This window comes from Mustela lutreola, chromosome 14 (genome assembly GCF_030435805.1).
Source record: "Mustela lutreola isolate mMusLut2 chromosome 14, mMusLut2.pri, whole genome shotgun sequence".
In the NCBI taxonomy this organism is placed as follows: Eukaryota; Metazoa; Chordata; class Mammalia; order Carnivora; family Mustelidae; genus Mustela; species Mustela lutreola.
This window is the reverse complement of record NC_081303.1, coordinates 71,441,050-71,459,655: the sequence shown is the minus strand read 5'-3', so window position 1 is coordinate 71,459,655 and position 18,606 is coordinate 71,441,050. Positions and strand designations below refer to the sequence as shown.

General features: G+C 61.7%; 1 protein-coding gene across 1 annotated transcript; it reads right to left on the bottom strand.

Annotated features, from left to right (window-relative positions):
• Positions 1 to 11,242: 11,242 nt before the first annotated feature.
• On the bottom strand, positions 11,243 to 17,794 carry VSIG8 (V-set and immunoglobulin domain containing 8). Its single transcript, XM_059145401.1, has 8 exons — positions 17,594 to 17,794; positions 17,265 to 17,328; positions 14,853 to 15,028; positions 14,213 to 14,414; positions 13,902 to 14,123; positions 13,208 to 13,327; positions 12,690 to 12,897; positions 11,243 to 11,849 (listed from the first exon to the last, which is right to left on the bottom strand). The coding sequence occupies exons 1-8, from the start codon at positions 17,792 to 17,794 to the stop codon at positions 11,570 to 11,572; spliced, it is 1,473 nt and encodes a 490-aa protein (XP_059001384.1). The 3' UTR covers positions 11,243 to 11,569.
• Positions 17,795 to 18,606: the final 812 nt, after the last annotated feature.

Sequence of the window (18,606 nt, the reverse complement as noted above, 5' to 3'; positions counted from 1 at the left end):
GAAACATCCCTCCCATCTTGGTTCAGAAGCAGCACCTGTTCGGTTAATCAACACTTGGTCAGTAACTGGCCTTCAGGGCAAGCACCGTCTCCTTCCAGGCCTGACTCTGCGGCTCCCCACAGCTTTGCTGCTGCAGCATGAGGGGAGGCCTCCAGAGCCGCGCCGCGCCCCCAACCCCAGACCCGGGAAGGTTTCAGCGGTGCCTCCCCTCGGGCTGTGCCGTGGTCTGCGTGGGCCCCGTCTGCCAGGGACGGGGGAGCAGGCCGAGCACGTGGCAAGTGGCAGGGATACTCAACTCAAGGGTCGAGAAGAGAATGACCCACATGGAGAAAAGTCTAGAGACCTCACCCTGTGAAAAAACGATTAAAGAAACTGGTCCTACGGAGCCTACGGCAAAGGACTCAGAAGGTCCCCCTGTGGTCTGAAGGGCTCTCGCACCGCCAGGATGTACAACAGAGGCCCCTGGATAGGGCCCCCCGAGAGCAGACGATGACTCACACGAGTAATAGGATCTTACAGCTGGAAGGGAATCTTGTGGTTTCTCAGTTCAAGTTCTTCATTTCTCAGGCGGGAAGCCGAGGTCCAGAGAAACTATTTTTCCTCATAATTACATAGCTGGTCGCTGGCAGAAGCGGAATTAAGGGGAGGTTTATCTCGTCCGCCCAGCCCTGCCCCCTGCACCCTATACCGCCAGGGAGGACTTCCGACAAACGGAGGAAGCCCCACACAAGGCGAGCGGCTTCCGTGAACGCGCTGAAGCTGAAACCATCTCAGAGCAGTGGCAGACGAGAGACTTTTCCTATCAGGTGGGGAGTTGCATTAGCTCAGGAAGGACAAACGTGCGGTACGTGCACACAGACTCCCGCCCTCCAGGACCCTGTCGGGCATGCAGGAGTAGTGAGGACACATTCTTCCCCGCGGAGTCCACAGGCAGCACGACGCTCAAGTGACTCGGGCCAATTAATTGAGGTTGGGAGTCAAGACGAAACCTATTGGCCATTCCTGCCGTAGACAACCCTAAGATCCTCCCCACATCACAAACGAATTATAAAGGGCGGATGGAGAGAATGAGGGAAGCATGGAATAAAGGAAGCCAATGAACGGAGTCGACTCGTGTGTGGGAAACACGCCAGCTTCCTGCAACCGAGACTCCTCCCAGCCTCCTTCCCTCGGCCCTGCCCACAGCGTGCGGCTCGGGGGGAGGCATCGGAGCCGAAAAGAAGGCGAGGTCGGCAGAAAGGAGGGATGCCACGGCCAAGGACGCGCCGAACAGCACGACTTCAGCCAAATAAGTCAATATCACACCTTTGGCCGCTGGAACGATCCTGTTCTTTGGAATATCTAAGAATAAAGTGAAAACTCCTGGCATCGGGGTTCTTCGGATGCAAGGAACAGAAACCAGCTCTGGTTTTAACTAAAGCAGGAGAAGGAAATGTTCAGAAAGTTGTAGTAGCCCAGGGTCCTTGTCAGTTCAGGCTGCTGTAAAAGAATACTGTCGTCTGGGCACATTATAAACCACAGACGCTTATTGCTGGTGGTTCTGGAGGCTGGGAAGCCCAGGGTCAAGGCGCTGGCTGGTTCGGGGTCTGGTGAGAGCCTGTTTCCTGGTTCACGGACAGACACCCACCTTCCCACTATGTCCTCATGGGGCAGAAGGGGTGAGGGAGCTCTCCAGGGTCTCTTTTCTAAGGTCACTCCCCCCACTCATGGGGCTCCACCTCGGGACCTCGTCTCCTCCCAAAGGTCCCACCTCCAAATACCATCACTTTGGGAACGAGTTTTCAGCCTATGAACTTGAGGGGGACACAAACATTCAGTGCATCATGTTCGAGAACCAAAGAAAACACCAAGGAACCAGGGCACAGCCAGGTGGCTTAGGGACAACCTCCTCGGGGCCACCATGGAATAAATCTGTTCTGTTTCTGTTCCCTGATGGCTCCCTGGAGGTTAAAATTCCCAAAAAAACAGATCTAGGTTGATCAGCTTAGCTGGGGTCAAGAATCCTCCCTCTAGGGGATGGAGGAGGGTTGCAAAACATCTTGTCAGAAGGGGTGTTGGTTGGTTTAACAAAATCAAGGATAAAAGTATGAACTGGCATAGGGAGGGAAGAAAATGTGCGTTGGTGTCCGTTCGGTCAGGGCTGCCCACTCACCCGCTGCCCCCCGGCGCCCCAGCACCCACCGGGTTTCCAAGAAGTCTGAGTACTGGAATCTCCCCCCCCCCCGCCCCCAAAGAGCTCACAGCCGATGGGGGAAGCAATGTGCCAACAACGGTAATACGACCCCCAGCCTGTGCCCAAAGTCAGCTCCTAGCCTATGAGAACTTTGTCCCCAGGGAAGACCAGGCAGGTCCCCGAAGGAAGCCAAGGAAGGGACGGAGACTCTGGCTGGGAGCAAAGCTTCACTGAGCAGGGATTGAAGAAGATAAGGCCGGGGGATTCCTGGGTCAGGTGTCCTAGCATGGCATTAGGGTGTGGGCTCCCTGTGTTCCCAGGCTGGCAGGTGTCTGTCCCTAGGCTCCCCTCCTGGTAGAACACAAAAGGGACACAGAGTGCTCACCTAGGACTCACACAAGAGGGAGCTGCACACCTGAAGGAAGGCAGGAGTCAGCCGCTAGAGGCCCAGCTGACTCGGGGCAGCTGTTCCTGGACAGTCCCTTCTTCTGGGGCTTGTGTGTGACAAGAACAGGTAGAGCAGGCTGTCTGCCTGTCCCAGCCCTGTCCAGTTGTTCCCAGAGGCTGTGAGCACAGAGAGTAACCCCCTGGCACCCAGGCAAGGGGGTCACTGCCCTGGGCGCACAGTGCCGGGACGCTCCCCCACGGGCATGGAGCTGAGGCCCCTCCACCTGGAGCTCTCTCTTGCTTTTCTAGAACACGCTCTAGGAATCCAGAATCCTGGATCTGTGGGTCTCAGTGTAGAGCTTAGACATGGAGCAGATGCTCTCTCGCTGAGCCAGGAGCCCTACCCGGGGCGGGACCAGGACCTGAGCTGCAGGCAGAGGTTCAACTGACTGAGCCACGCAGGTGCCCTCATAAGTAAAACCTTTAAAAAATACAAATACACACAATGTTTAATTAAAATTGTGTTAAGCTCCACAGAGAAGAAGAGAAAACAGCAAGCTAGAATGACGAGGGAGAAAGTTGGTTCTGGCACAGGGCGATACACAGCTGTCTCCGAGGACCGGCCCACGCAGAGTCCTGCGGGGACAGGAGTCACCGAGGGTCACGGAGCAGAGCGGGGAGGCCTGCCGTGCTGAGGACCGGCCCCCTGAAAGGCCCTCTGGAAAGCTCCTGGCTCAGCGGGGTGTCTGCAGCCTCCTCGCCCGGCCAGAGGGCAGCGCGGAGGGGCCGCGGGGAGGAGGCAAGGGCAGAGGCGAGCCCGTGCAGGGTCTGGTAGGACACGGTCGGATTTAAAATTTAATTCTCACGTAAAAGGAGGCCACTGAAGAGTTTTAAGAAGGGAAAGGACAGGACCAGACCTGCGTGTTCAAAAGCTCCCTCGGGCGGCCTCGGGAAGAATGGCCGCGCGGGAAGCCGACGGAGACGGACGCTGGGACAGCCTGGCTGCGGACAGGGGTCAGGGAAGGCGCTCTCGCCTACCCGGGGCCCAGGCGTCCTGAGTCCCACGCGGACCGCCCACGTGGAGCCCCCCGGGGCTGCTCCGGAGAGTTTTCCCCGGCGAGGGGCTCCAGGCACGCTCAGACACCTCCGGGAAGCGACAGTCACCGCAACCGTCCGTGGGTTAAGCCGCTCCCACAGGGAGCAAAGGACACCGACACCTCAGGGTCAGGCTGGCTGGTGAGAGAAGGCTCTGGAGTGCCTCGGCAAATGGTAGGGAGGGTGCAGCCCCCCAGAATGGAGGCCAGCCCCTGCCTGCCTGGGGTCTCAACACGAGCTGGAATGGGCAACACAGGGAATATGTGTGTTACGCGGCCACTCCGGGCCGGAAATGTCCCATATTCTCCTGAGGGGTCAGTGAGTGCCTGGGGGAGGGGGGGCGGGGAGGGGAGAGTCAGGGGTGCAGGAGTCAGGGCTCTGGGGTACGGGTGTTCTTAGGTGGGCAAAGGAGGGGACTGGCGGTCTGCTGTGGCCCATCCCTTGGAGCCATGGCCACCTGGCCACCACTGGCCCTAGTGGACATCCTGACCCCTCACACTCAGCCTCCCGTGAGGCTGTCCAACCACGCAGTTTGAAGGGCAGGCAAACAGCCCATCACCAAGTTGCCTCTTTGCCTGAGGGACCAGCAAAGCCTCAGCCGGGCCATGAGATTGGCGCCTCCCTCCTGGTCCGCCACCTTACCCAGAAGAGGAAGGGTCCTATGCTGACCGGGTCGGGAGGCAGGGGAAGGTGGAGAGGAAGCTGCAGTCCCCGAGGGATGAGGCCTCACTGGACGATTTTCAGCAGAAGAAATGAGGTTCTTCAGCCTGCAGGATGGAGGCGGAAACACCTTCCTCACCCGCACCCCTACCCCTCTCTGGCCAGCATCCAAGAGGACACGTGCCTGGCCTCTCCCCAGCAAGGCCTTATGGGGGAAACGACTCACCCACCAGCAGCCCGACCCGCACCTTCCGTCCCAGGTAGCCGGCTGCCCCCTGACCCCGAGCCCGTCAGGCACTCCTCCCCTTTCTCCAGGCTCCTCCTGCCCCTCCCAGGGAGAATACAGCCCGCTATCCATCCTGCCCTCCTACCCAAGCTCTGAAGCCGACCCCAGGTACCCCCATCCCCAGGACCTTTCCCTCCACGGACCTCAGAGCACCCCCACCCCAGCCTTGCAGGGAACGAAATCGAGGGTCACAAGCATAATTCTGGAATTTTCCCAGGGGGTGGGCTGTGGTGCGGGCGGACAGTGAGGGGCTGTTCTCCAGACATGCCCTCCGCTGGGGAAGCCAGGAGTCTTGGGGGGGAGGTTTTATGTCTGGACGGCACCCTTCCCGTGGTGCCACCCGCCCACAGCCGGGCTCAGGCAGCCTTCTGGGCCTGAGGGAGCTCAGAGCCGCTGGGGAGGAGACAAGCTGCTTCCCATCACCCCCTCGCCTCGCGGGCCCCCTGCCGCAGCGTGCCTGTCTCCCCCCAGCCCCCAGAAATCTTTGAAACAAAATGCATGGCGTGCCTCCTACGCGCCTGGGATTTTCTTGCATCTTAGGTGCACGAGTGAGTAAAACACAGATGCCCACCCCCACGGAGGTGACGGGCGGGGGTGTCAGTTAGTGAAACCATGAGAGCATGTGGGGGGGAGGCGCTCTCAGGGCTAAAGAACAACAGAGAGGGGGTAGGGCCATCTGGAGTGTGGGCAGAAGGCCCTCCGACCTCAACGAAGGCTCCGTGAGAGCACTGAACAGACTTGGAAGAGGTGAGGCGTTAGCCGTTGGGAAACCTGGAGCAAAGCCGTTCTGGGCAAAGGGACCTCGTGGGCTGAGCCCCTGCGCTGTTCACGAAGCAAGGGCCAGTGTGGCTCGGGCATAGGGTGGTGGAGAGCCGAGGGGAGAAGGGCCATAGGGTAGGTCCCTGAGGCACCAGGCAGGGTCCGGAGGACCAGTGTGAGGACCTCAGCCTTGGCTCTGAGTCAAATGGGAAGCCGTTTCAGCATTTTGAGCAGAAGAACGGCCTAAGTAGGATGCTGGCTTCCCTGCTGAGAACGAAGTGGAGGTGGGCATGAGCGGGGGCCCAGCCCTGGCACTGTTGCCGGAACCCAGGCTGGGAGCCCGCGAGGGAGGAGAGGGGGGTGGGACCCTGGATGGACTCTGAAGGTAGGGTCAGCTGGGCTTCTGACCGTGGGTGCGCAGGGGGAGAGGAGCTGGGGGACAGAGCTGCCCTCAGACGCAGTGGGGAAGACTGCCCGGAGCAGATGGGGGGGGCAGGCAGGGTCTGGGCGTGCTCCAAGCAGGCAGTGAGGGGGCGTCGGAGGGAGGTCCAGCCTCGGTGCGCAAGTCTGGGTGCTATGGGCACACGGGCTTCAGCGGGGCAGGTAGAGAGCTAGGGAGGAAATGGTGCCCGCCGCCGAGGCTCACTTTCTCGCAGCCTGCGCTATGCTCCTGGCGAGGCTCCTGGGCGTTGAAAGGAAGGAATCCAGGAGCAAAGTTACAACAGCAGTTTCCGCTCCCGACCAAGCAGGTTTGTGAGGGCGATGATCGTGAACATCCACTTCCTCAAGTCCTTCATGAGCTGGGAAGGAGAAGCCCCCGCCCTACCGGGAACGGCTTCCGCAGAGCCTGCTGGCCAAAGGCTCCGGGCCCAGCCACCTGCCCGGGAGAGCCCGGCCCGGTGCCCTGGCCTGGGAAGCCTGGGGCACCTGTGGGATCTTGAAGGGAGTAGATACTGAGAAAGGAGGTGACCCAGCTCTGCCTTCCGGGGGGAGCCTGGTCTCATGGAGATGGGAGTGTGGCAGCACAGTCCAGGACAGCTCACAGGTAAGTCAACACCACTTGCCCTTCTCTGGGAGCCCAGTAGAGCCTGGGATAATAGAACCCAATATGGTCATTCTGTCTCCTAAGACGATGCTGTCTGAGAAAAAGAGGGGGGGTGAGGGGGAGAGGGGAGGAAAGGGAGGGGGGAGGAGAGGGGGGAGGGGAGGGGGAGGGGAGGGAGCAGGAAGTGTGGCTGGGGAAGCGCGGAGGCCGGCGGAGGCTGGAGGTGGAGGCCCCGGATTGGGAGTTTGCGGAGTCCCGGAGCCTGTGGAGGCGGGTCCTTGCCGGGAGGGGCCCGCGGCCTCCCAGCGGGAGAGGGGGCGGAGCTCGGGACCGGGGATGCCCTCGGGGGACTGACAGGTGGAGACAGGCAGGAAGTGGGACCGGTCCTGAGCTGAAGGAGCTCACTTCCGAGACTGAACTGATTCTCCCAAAAATGCTAGACAAAATCTCTACGGCCCCTGCTGGGAGGGTCCCTCCTCAGCTTCGGGAGGGGCGTGGGGACCCCTCAGCAGAGACTGCACCCCTGGGAGGCGCTGTGGAGGTCAGTGCTGGGGGTAGGGGGGCCCACGGCGGGCCTGAGTGCTGGCGCCGCGGAGAGCCAGGGGGTAGACTAGAAAGAGCCCGGGAGGGCACGCCCAGGGTGGTGGCCCCAGGCTTGACTCCGGTCCCCGCTGAGCTTGTGTTTCTGGTGCTTCCTGTTATTATTAGCATCGTTATTCCTAACGAGCATTGTCATCAATATGAATACCCGCCTGTGGACTCCTGGTTCTCCTGCTTATTTGCGGCTTGCTGGATCCTCATCTCCTCCCCCAGAGGGTCAGTCGCCTTCAAGTTCAACCCCAAGGCTTCGTTCCTCCCATCTCCCTCCCTGCAGGCCTGCCCTGGCCCCAGCCCCCACTCTGTGTGTGGTTGGACGTCTGCCAGCAAGCCTGCCTTCTTGAAATTCCATGAAATTTCAAATTTATAAGTATGAACTTCCATACTGAGGGCTGGGGGCCCGGGGGCCAGCCATTTGCAGAGCCCCAGCAATGCACCAGGCTCTGGGATAAGCATTCACACGCATCAGCCCTGTTACTGTTTCATTTTACAGAGGAAGAAGAGGAGGTTTGGGGGCCTATGACACAACTGTGAACTCAGGTCTCTGCAGAACAGAGGTCTTTTCCTCTGCAGGTGTGAACAAGACGAACTCACACGTACTTATCACAAGTTTTCTTCCCCTCCCCTTTCTTCTTTTTCCCCCAAGACACCCACCATGGGTCCGTCATCCCTGGGGGACTCAGCCCCTAGAGTCACCCCATCCCGCTCCTCTCTGTTTCCTGACTTGGCCTAGGGCTCCAGTCCCCTTCCTGGCACGCGGTGCCCCACCCTGTCCTCCCAAAGCTCATGCAGGAAGGCCATGTGGGTGGCGCCAGGCTGCCTTGTCCAGCAAGGTGGTCAGTCACCTTCAAGTTCAACCCCAAGGCTTCATTCCATCCATCTCCCTCCCTGCAGGCCTGCCATGGCCCCAGCCAGGCTGCCTTGTCCAGCCTCACTGGCCGGCACAATGCCCGAGCTCCCCCAGCCTGACCGAGAGAGAGCAGCGTGGTTCCACCCGGCCTGCACTGTCCCACTGCCCTCGAGGCTCTGTCCCTTCTGCACGTCCCTCCTGATGGGACTGCAAGAAACTGACTGGAACGGGTTCTGTGTCCACACCCCAGGAATAAATGAGAGATCGAGGCAGAGCGGCTGGGGCACAGTCCAGACAGCAAGCAGGACTTTCCGGAGATATTCCCGGGAAGCACCCGGCACCGTCCCCTGCCTCCAGACTGTGACTGTGTAATTCTCAAAACCCCTGGGTTTCCAGGGAGGCCGGAAAACCGCCAGTCCCTCCCAGAGTCACCACCAGAGTCTGTGGGCCCAGAGCACTCGCCAGACATTGGGCCACACGATGCTGACTTACTCTGACCGGAACCCAGAGAAGAAAATTCACCAGGATTCCATTCTTGAGACTTGGCGGCTTATAAGAGGATGACTAGAGCATCACTACCTAAAACCTGGAGAGACTCAGGAGGAACTGAGTCGGGAGGGACCCGGTGTCTCCTGAATAGATTTCCCAGGGTATCCTGGGAGACAGGTTCACGGGAATTCTGTGGATGACAAGCTAGGAGCTCTGTGGTCACCCTGAAGGTGACCAGGGACACAAAAATGATCTCATTTTTCAGTGAGCAGAGGAGCTGGCCTCCCACTCTGGCAAGGCTGGGGAGAGACACAGAGAGCAGCACAAGAAGCCGAAAGGAGACGAGAGACTTTGTGCCGCTAGTGTCTCCACGGAAAACCATGGAAGAATCAGGACTGTTCTTGGGATTCCCTCTCCTGAGGCAGCATCTGGGTGCACAGCCATCTGCTTGCATAGTGACATGGCCCACCTAAAATTTACCAGCCTGTTGTTAAATGCAGCCATTATTAAAATTAATTTCTATAAGTTTACAATTAAATGACATTAAAACAAAAGAGGTAAGTACTCAGAACTCATCACTGCCTAATTATCTTACTACGGTTCCTTTTTTTTTTTTTTTTTTTTTTTTTTTTGAGAGAGAGCGAGCATATGTGCAGTGGGTGGGGGTGGGGACAGAGAGAGCAGGAGAGAGAATCCATCCAGAGCCTGCCGTGGGGCTCCATCTCACAGCCCTGAGATCATGACCTGAGCCGAAATGGAGAGTCAGACGCTTACCTGACCAAGCCACCCAGGCACCCCCTACTAAGGCTCTGTACTGTCTCGGTGCCGGAGGTCATTTGCTTCCGTGGAACCTGGTTCGTGCAACTAGCCTACAGGGGCGTCCTTCTGCATGCCGCCCCCACTCTGTGCCGGGACACCACGTCCACGCTGGCAGGACGCACATCTCAGAGAAGGCACCAGCTACCAATCGGGGCTCCCCTGCCCCTTTCCCCCCTCCATTCCCAAAGCCACCATTACACACTCACCCCCACAAGGTTCTCCCCCAGCACTGACAAGGGCTCATGCGGACGGAGAAGAGACCCCGGGGTCTCTGGGGCAGACGCCTCTCCCACTCACCGCGGCGGGGCGGGCAGTGGGACTGAACGAACACCCCCCTGGGCTTTACGAACTTCCCCAGGGCACACTGGGTCACCCTATGGGAATTCGTTTCCAGAGCCTCCCTAAAGTCTCTCTTACTGCTTTATAATGAGCTTTTCTTGCCAGACCTCACTGTCCTCACCCTCAAATGAAGGCTGTCTGAGCGAGCACGGCTCCCTGGCTCCTGGAATGGGGAAGACGATGTCATTCAACAGCAAGTTGGCTGTCAGTCCGTCCCTCTCCGACTTCCAGGAGGCTGAGCTGGAGGCTCCTCAGACTGGGAGAGCCTTCCGCAAGTCATCCCGTGCAGGCTCCTGCCTTGGGGAAAAGTGTGCCAGGCGCAGTGCCCAGCCCAAGGTGTAACTCTCCCCACAAGCAAGTCGTCTTCCAGATGCTCACGGATGTGTCCAAAGGCAATGAGGGGTGCACGATCCCTACAGTTCTCCACGCCCCTAACCACTGGATCCCCTTCCCCTGTACCCCGCCCATCCCCAAGAACCCACCCCACCCCATAGCTTTAGTCCCTGGCTCCCTCAGTCCCACCACTGTCTCTCCTTTCTCTTCCCAAGTTCCAGCAAGCCAGAGCCAGCCATGCCTTCGTCCCTTGGCAAATACCCAAGCCAACCAGCAGGGCTTCATAGTTGCGTATAGCCAGCCAGGCAGGGGCTCAGGGATTTATCAGTTTAGAAACTTGGAACCTGGCTACTTTGAGGTCCAGCCATACCCCACACTTCATGCAGTCCCAGGGGAGGAGCAGGGCGCATTAGGAAGCCTACCAGGAAAAAGAGGCAAAGAGAAGGAAAGGCCTGGGCTCTCAACAGGCAGGTGGCTGGGCAGCAGCTGGTAGAATCCTGTTCTACCCTCCGTGCTCAGACCCTCCGCCTCTGGACCAGACACACTTCCAGCTGTTGCCTGTTGCAGACATCCTGTACGGAGTCGAACCCCTTGGTCCCCTAGAGGAGGCGGACTTGGAAATAGGACGTTTAGGGCTCCCTGAGAGAATGTGGACCAAGAGATAAAAGTTCTACGGAACAAACACTGGGTTCAATAGAAGAAATATCTCTCTGACTGTCAGAGGCCGAAGAGACTGATTTGGGAGATAGTAAGATGCCCCTGGAGGTATGCAAGAGGTCGGAGCATCATTTGTCAGGAATGCTGTAGCAGGAATTCAAATATCAAAGAGACAGCCTGAGGTCCTAGAGCCAAAGAGTCTGCTTCAACACCTGCATTACCTTTGTGGCCTTGGTCAAGATATCTATCCCTCAAGCCCTGGTTTCTTCATCTGCTCGAGGGGACAGCGCACGACATCATACGACTAAAGGAACGATTAAAGAAGACAAAAATATTGGAAAGCACCTGGCCCTTAGTGGGTTCTCAAAAACTGTCTGTCCGTTTTCCATTAAAGGGGGCGGGGTGGGGAGAGGTCACTTTAGAGGCCCTCAGAGGTCTTCTACCCCAGAGTGGGGCTCTGAAACCCTCCCTGGCGGTTGAGAGCGCGGGCAGACGCCCGGGAGAGAGGAGGAAGGAGGAGGAGGTGGATGTGGGCGGAGGACGGCTGGGAACCTTCGGGAGGTCCCCGCGGTCAGGGCCCCGGTTGCCCTCCTCTACCTTCCGGAATGGGAAGGGAAAGCGGGACGGAGGGTACAGTTGCCCCATCCACTCCCGACCCCCGCAGGAGGAAGGGCGGGAGCGCAGCCCCGGCCCGGGAGCAGCCGCCCGCGTCCCCCCCCCCCCCCCCGCCCCCGCGCCGCCCCTCGGCGGAACCACAGCCGGCACAGTCTTGAGGTCTTACAGGTGCTTTATTGTGCTAACACTGCCGCCCGGGAGCTCAGCTCTCCCGCGCCACCAGCCAGTCCGGACCCGCACCCCCTCCCCGGTCCCGGGGCCCTCCGGCTGGGCTGGAGACGCCGGGCCTCCGCCTCGACCGCGCTCGGCGCTGCCCCCCTCCCTCCCGCTCCCGGCCCCCGCGCCCCTCTCGCCCGGGCCCCGAGGAGGCGCCGCGGGCCCCGGTGGCCGGGAGGCGCGGGGCGGGCGCGGCGGGCCCGGGGCCGAGCGCATTCCCAGCGGCGGGCGGGCGGCCCCGCGGCGCGCTCACACCAGGAGGCCGTCGGTGCGCTGCCGCGGCCCCTCGGCGCAGTCGGCGGGCTCCGCGCTCTTGACCTTGACGTAGACCGGGGAGGGGCCCGCTTCGCAGGGGCCGGCGGCGGCGGCGGCGCAGGGCGCCAGGGCCACATCCTCGGGGCCGCCGCAGGGCGGGGGCGCGTACTTGCGGCGCAGGGAGCGGCTGACGGTCTGCGTCGGGTACCCCAGCAGGTGGGTGACGCTGCGGCCGCGCCCGCTGGCCTTGCACCCGGGCGCCTCGGCGTCCTCTCTGTGGAAACAACAGGCGGGCGGGTGAGCGGGCTCCTCCGGGCGCGGCGTGGGCACGGCCTGGCGGGAGCCGGGGGCGCCGGCAGCCTCTCGGCCCCGCGCCTCCCTCCGCCTGCGCCTCGCCTCTCCCTCGGCCTCCACCTGCACTCCTCTGCCTCCTCCGGGCCGGCGACCCCGGGGCCACCGTCTCCACGCCGCAGACAGAGCCTGTCCGGCAGCCCCGTCAGGCGCCCTGCGGCCCCGTCTGACGTGCGCACAGCCGCCCGCCTTCGCGGGGAGGGAGGCGCGGGGACCCAGGAGGGGCGGCCTTACCTGTCCTTCTCTCCGTAGCTAACACCAGCCTCGCCCTCTCGCTTTCTCTTCTCCACACCTCTGCCTCTCAACCTCCTGCTCCGTCCCTTCCTCCAACCCCAGGGCACTGCAGCCATTAGCACGACTAGTCTTGTTCTATTTTTATTACTAGTTGGTTTCTAATATGTTATTAGCACTATTCTTACTATTAACTCTTCTTAAATAAGCATGTCCAGAATTGTCACCGGCGCGAAACGGGAAACACGCAAAAATGCAGACCCTGCCCTCCAGGAGCTTACAGTCTAGACGAGATGGACAGAGAGGTGCACCGACAGGAGGGAAACGGAGGGCAGGGGGTAGAGGTGAAGACCGGCGCGGGAGGGGGAGGAGCCAGACGAGTGGCAGGTCGACATGCTGCGGTCCCAGCACTCCTGGCGATGGCAGGCAGGGTGGGGGTGGGGGTCCCGCCGGCCGGTGGCAGGCGGGGGTGAGGAGGGCAGGGCGCCGGTCCCCCGCCGCTTGGCAGCATGCAGCATGCATCAGGTTTTACCTGATCTCACTAGCCAAGTCGCCGCAGGCCCCGCCGCCGCCGACCCCGCCGCCAACGCCGTTGCCGTAGCCGAAGGCACCGCGGGCGCCGCCGGCCCCGGGGCCCCCGCAGCAGCAGCAGATGAGCCCCCAGATGCCCACCATCAGACAGGCCAGCATGAGCAGAGAGCCCAGCACTGCGCCTATGATCATGCCTATGCGCCGGGAGTCTGTGGAGAGAAGTGAGGACGGTCAGGAGCCCGCTCACCGGGAGGGGCCAGGGCAGGCGCTCTGTGGGAAGGAGAGCCAGGATCCCCGGCCATCTCAGGGCCCTGGGACACCCAGTGTGGAAGGGTGAGGACCGCGCTAGGTGCATGTTTCTCCCAGGGCTTCCCGGCCGCCCCCAGCAGAGCCTCAGGCACTGATGGCAATGGGCTGCCAGAGCCGGTGGGGCAGCGGGGAGGCTCCAAACACAGCCCAGGTTCCCTCATCCCCGCCCTCTGGTCCCTGGGCCCCCAGGGCCACGGCCACTGCACCTACCTGAGACCTTCACCTCCACCACACACACACTGTAGCCCACGTGGTTGGCCACCGTACACTGGTAGAGTCCGTCATCCTCGCGGGAGATGTCCTTCAGAAGCAGGTCACCGTTGTTCAGGCCTGAAACGGAAGAGCGCCAGGGGGCTGGAGCGAGGCCCAGGGGCCCCGTGTCTGAGAGCACCACCCCGGCCTAGGCTGCTGCGGGGGCCGAAAGGCGGAGGCCCACCCCAGTCTCCTGGTGAGTCCCTTTCCCCCAGCTGAAACAGAGAGGCAAGGCACCCTCTCCCAGCCCCAGCACAGAGACACCCTTCGTTCACTCTGTGACCTTAGGGAAATGCATCCCCCCCGCCCCCCCCCCCCCCCCGCCAGGCCTTGGTGTCCTTCTTTGTACAGGGAGAAGAAGATTAGACCCGGGAATTTGTACAGGCCCCTCCAGCCCTGATACTCTCTGGTTGTGAGTCGTGCGCAGCTTCTCCCAGTCCCCACCCCCCCCATTTCCTCCTCACAGGGCCCTGGAAGGTAGATGTTATTATCCCTTTTCCGCGGGAGGGAAGCCAAGGCAGAGCAACATGCAGCCGCTTGCCTGAGTCTTGCCGCCAACCAGTGGTGAATCCAGGAGCCGAGCCTCGCTCTTACCTATCTGTCCCAGACCCTGCCGTCTGCACCCCGGGACCCGCTGCTCGCCCAGTCCCACCTTGGTTCAGGTTGCTGTGGAAGGACTCCTGGTAGGAGAGCTCAGAGTGGAAGCTGTGCTGGGAGTGGTAGGAGCCGGCGCGGTAGGGGTGGGTGTGCCCGCTGATCTTGGCCCACTTGTAGGAGAGCGGTGGGGTGCCGCCGTTGGCAAAACACTTCAGCACCACGTCGTTGCCGTGGGTCATGTGGCCCTCGGACCAGCACATGGGCACCGCGGGCCGTGCTACGGAGAACGGGGCAGGTGTGAGCCAGGGCCCCCGCCTGGAGGCGCCGCAGCCTGCGGCAGGGGCGCCCGGAGGCACCCAGCGGTACCTTGGACAGTGACGATGACCTTCCGGCTGGCCATGGTGGTCTTCTTCACCCTGCACTCGTAAGTGGCCGTGTCCGACACCTGCAGGTTCATGAGGTTGATGGAGGCATCGTACTGGCTGGGGTCCGAGGCGGCGAAGCGGACCCTCTGCTGCAGGTGGGGGAGGTTGCCGTGATTGATCCTCTTGTCCTGGTAGCTCAGGAACTGTGAGGAAGAGGAGAGCAGGGACATGTGACACAGGCAGAGCAAGGGGCCCCGTGTGGCTCAGAGTCCTCAGGAGCCTCACTGAACTTCGCAGAGTCCCTGTGGAGGGTAGCGATGGTGGTCATGATGCCCGACCCCGGAACCCCGTGGTGAGGGCGTGAGAGTGGATTCGATCAGGCGCTTTGGAAAGCGCAAGGTCGGGCTGGGACTGCCCTGAGGCCTCCAGTGCCCTCTGCAGCAGGTGGGGGAAGGCGGGTGAGGTGTGGCTTGTGATGGCAGAGCCCTCCCCCCTGCAGTCCCCTTTCCCAGAGAGGCCGTGGGGGAAGTTCAAGGTCTTCATTTGCTTCTCTGCCCTCCCTTTCCCCTGAGGGTGTCAGCAGCCCTCCGGGTTGACACCGTGAAGTGCAGGGTAGGGGGGACCCTAAGCCAGACACTCACGACATTCTCCCGATGGGAGGGGTCTGAATTGAGCTGCATCCACTCGATGTCCAGTCCGTTGGGACCATAGTCCTCAGGGTCCAGGATGTAGGGGCAGCCCAGTCTCACGTTATCACCTTCCGCCAGGTACAGGACCTCCTGGCCATCCCCGTTGATGCGCACAGCAGTCAGCAGTGCTGGGGGAGGGGCAGATGGGGGTGGAGAAGACGGGGAAGTGGGGGCGTGAGCTCCAGCGCCTCTCTCCACTGTTCTCAGTGGAGTTCCCTAGGAAGGAGCAGCCGCCCCCATCGTGTGTGTGTGTCTGTGTGTGCGTGTGTGTGTGTGTGAGAGAGAGAGAGAGAGAGAGAGAGAGAAGGCAGGGATTGGTCTGTGCATGTCTGCGCATACTTGTGTACATGTCTACAGTCTACACTAGTGTGGGATTACGTCTGAACACTGTTCGCATGTGTATGCCTGTTACATGTGCTTACGTGTGTGCGTGCATGATTGTGTGTGCATGTGTACACTGTGTGCTTGTGAGTATTTGTGGCTGCTCAAGTGTACTGTAGGGATCTCCTGCATATAACCAGGGTATCTTATGCACACAGGACTGTGTGTGCGTGTGTGTGTTTGAGCGCATGAAACAACCAGAGTCGTTAAGTGCTCTGACGGAGAAGCCGGGCTCATGCAGAGCCGTCTCCTCCAGCCAGGGAGGCTCACTGGCTCTAGGAGGATGGCCACCACAGCCTCCGTCCCGAGGAGCAGAAGGCCGGTCATGCTTGTGTGTGTGTCTCTGTGTGTGACCGTGCGTGCCTGTGGCCACAAGCCTGGGTGTGGCTGCGTGTGCCCCGCTGTGTCAGTGCTCTGAGCCATTGTCTGTGCCCGTGCACGACAGGAGGTAGCCAGGCTCCTGTCTGATGGTTTTTGTCTGATGGGGAGGGAGGCTGTGTGCCTGGAATACGGCCCATGCCTCCGCAGCGCAGTCAGAGCCTCGCGTGGTGACACGGCGTCGTGGACTTGTGTCCTTCTCTGTACACGGTGACGGTGCGGCTCGGGGTAGCCGCCCTCTCCTGCTCGCTCCACTCGGGGCCCCTCCCACTCCAAACAGCCTGAGCTGCGCTGAGTCAGCCCTGGTGAGGGGCCAGGATCCGGAAGCTCGGGCCTGGGCTCCTTGCCCTCCCTAACCTGAAGCCCCAGGCAAGCACTAGCCCCGACCGGTTGGACCCAGAGAGGAAGACCAAGGGGGAGGGGGTGCCAGGGCCCCAACCTTGGCAAGCAGGGCAGGAGGGCTCCACCTCCCAGGCCCCTGGCCCAGCCAGGCTCTCTCCCCTCCTATGCTCAGGACAGCCAGCAAATCCTCTGGAGCCCCAGCCCTGGTCTCAGGTCTCAGCCTCTCATTTGGCTCTGCCCTTCCCTTGATCTTTCTGGGGCCTGTGTTCTTGGTAGACAGTGTGTCCCACATACACATGCAGCGATGCGTGGTCACAGCCACACAGCCACACACTTCGGCAAAGCTTCCAGATGCAGCTGTGCACCTGTGCCGTCCCACCGCCCTGCCCACGGGGACACGGTCCGACCGGGACGGACCTGCCGCCGCACGCCGACACCAGTTTGCATTCACCCGGAAGACACACCCGCCGCACACTCCCAGAGTCCCCATGTGCATTCCTTCAAGACTAGACACATCTTCAGAAGCTTAACCCAGTTCTAGAGAGCCAGCAGGCGCCCTCTCAACAGCCCCCGAGCCCTCAAGGATCACTGAGCTTGCCCCCGGGGACCCTGGCGGGCAGCGGCCCTAACCCCATAGCTTCCAGAGGGACCCGAAGCAGGCAGGCTGGCCCCTGGGTACTAACGGGATCCAGGGATGCCTCCTCCAGCCCCAGGCCAAGAAAACACCCGCTCTCCTGAGATAAGGATCCTAGTGCTGACTCCCAGCTCCCCGGGCAGCAGGCGACAAGCCAGCGATGGGCCGGCTCAGTGGAGAGCAGAGGCTCCGCCCTGAGGAAGGGCTTCTGGGAGCAGCCCACAGCCCTGAGGCCCGTCCGCATCCCCAGGGGACCAGCTGTCCCCATCCCTGGGGGCTGGTGGGCAGGAGGGTCGGGGCATTGGGAAGGAGGGACCGGCTGAAGGGGAGTGCGTCCACCCTCCGCCGTCCCGGGCCAGCCTCACCAGCCTCTCAACCTCCACCCAGGGCTCCAGCCTTTCCACACCCCTTCATGCTCCCCTGAGGAAGTCGTTCCTGCTGTCTCACCTTGGTCCCTCATGCAGTGGCAGTTAAGGACATATTCCAGGAAATGGGAGAGAAGAGAGAGACCCGAGCGAGGGAAGAAAGCCAGGCTGGGAGAGAGAGCTGGTCGGCACAGAGAGGGCGGGAGGACGGGGCAGTGGCCATGCAGGGTCCCCCACAAGGGCACGGGGTGGGCGCTGCACTACCTGCTCTCAGCTTGTAAACCCTCCAAGAATCCTCAAGCGGCTTCCCCAGCTGCTCGCCCTCCCTCTGGAGGTTGGGGAGGGGACAACAGGCAGCCCTTAGGAGAGAGTATTGGAGCACGGGCTCTGCCCTCCCGCACCCACACTACACACAGGGACGCGTCCCGAGTGGGCTCTGCCGACCTGCTCGCAGCGGCCCGGGGGCTCTGCAAGCACCTTGTTGCCAATACAGTCTCTCTCTCAATCTCTCTCTCTCACACATGTACACACACGCACACGCACGAGCATGAACAAAGGCTGAAAATGTGCTCCCCTTCCGGAGTTCCTCCCACAAAGCCCCTCTTGCCAAATCCAGAACCCCCGAGGGTCTCGGAGCCATTTCCAGCGAGGCCCACACAGAACGGCCCATGCTGGGACTTGCCCCAGTCCGGGCAGGCGGCCACAGCATCTGTTCCCCAGCCCTGCTCTCGGGTGTGCCCTGCCGGGGTGAGGGGGCTCTGGGCAGCTCCCTCCTCGCCCTCCTCAGGCCTCATGCCAGGGGTGTGGCGCTCCCCAGGGCCTCTCAGAGCTCAGGGGCCTGGAGCAGGGTCCGTCCTTGCTCCCACAGACTACGCCGAGGCTCTGCCTTCTCGTGGCAAGCACCTCCAGGCCCTTGATGCTAGCCTGGGGCTGGGGAGTCCCCAGTCTGGGACCAGCACACGCCGAGGAGAAGGGTCTTTCTAGGCTCCTCCTCGGCGCCTCCAGCTTTGCTGCTCACCTGACCCTCTGCCCCACCCCCAGAGCCCCGAGTCCCCCAGGCAGGCCTGGGCTCCCATGCACATGTGCATGCATGTTTGAGCCCCGCACGGCTCAGAGGCACAGCCGAGATCCATCGGGATCTCCTGCCCCACAGACACGTGCCCCAAACCCTCAGGCACAGGGCTCTCCTGGGGACAGGCCCTTGGCCATATGCACCGCGGGCGGGCAGCAGGTGTCTCTGACCACCCCCAGGCTCCTCTGCAGGGCCCTCGATGCCCCTCTACCTGCCCCCTGGGCCCCGGCGTCGTGTGGGCGTTCCTGTCCGATGCCCAGCCGCATACCTGGGCTCAGGCACACGAGCAGAAGGTGGAGTGCTCCTCGAACTCCCATGTCTCTAGGCTCGGTGTCTCCTCCGCCTGGGCTGGGTTTCCCGGGGGCCGGTGGTGGTGGTGGGCGTGTGGGGACAGGTGGAGGGAGGGGGGGGCTGAGGGCCCAGACACTGCCCGGGGTGGCAGGAAGGTGCAATGAGTGCCCAGTCGCGGCCGGAGTTATTTCTATGGGAGGGAGGGGGCCTGGTCCCCGCCTTGGGGAGGAGCCCCAGGAACCC

What these genes read in the sequence shown, in the direction of transcription:
- VSIG8 (XM_059145401.1), bottom strand. Translation starts at nt 17,794, where the DNA reads ATGAGGCCTGAGGAGGGCGAGGAGGGAGCTGCCCAGAGCCCCCTCACC. An exon ending in GATTTGGCAAGAGGGGCTTT is followed by an intron (nt 17,329 to 17,593) that starts GTGGGAGGAACT and finishes CCCAACCTCCAG; the next exon opens with AGGGAGGGCGAGCAGCTGGG. An exon ending in GGTCATCGTCACTGTCCAAG is followed by an intron (nt 14,124 to 14,212) that starts GTACCGCTGGGT and finishes CGTTCTCCGTAG; the next exon opens with CACGGCCCGCGGTGCCCATG.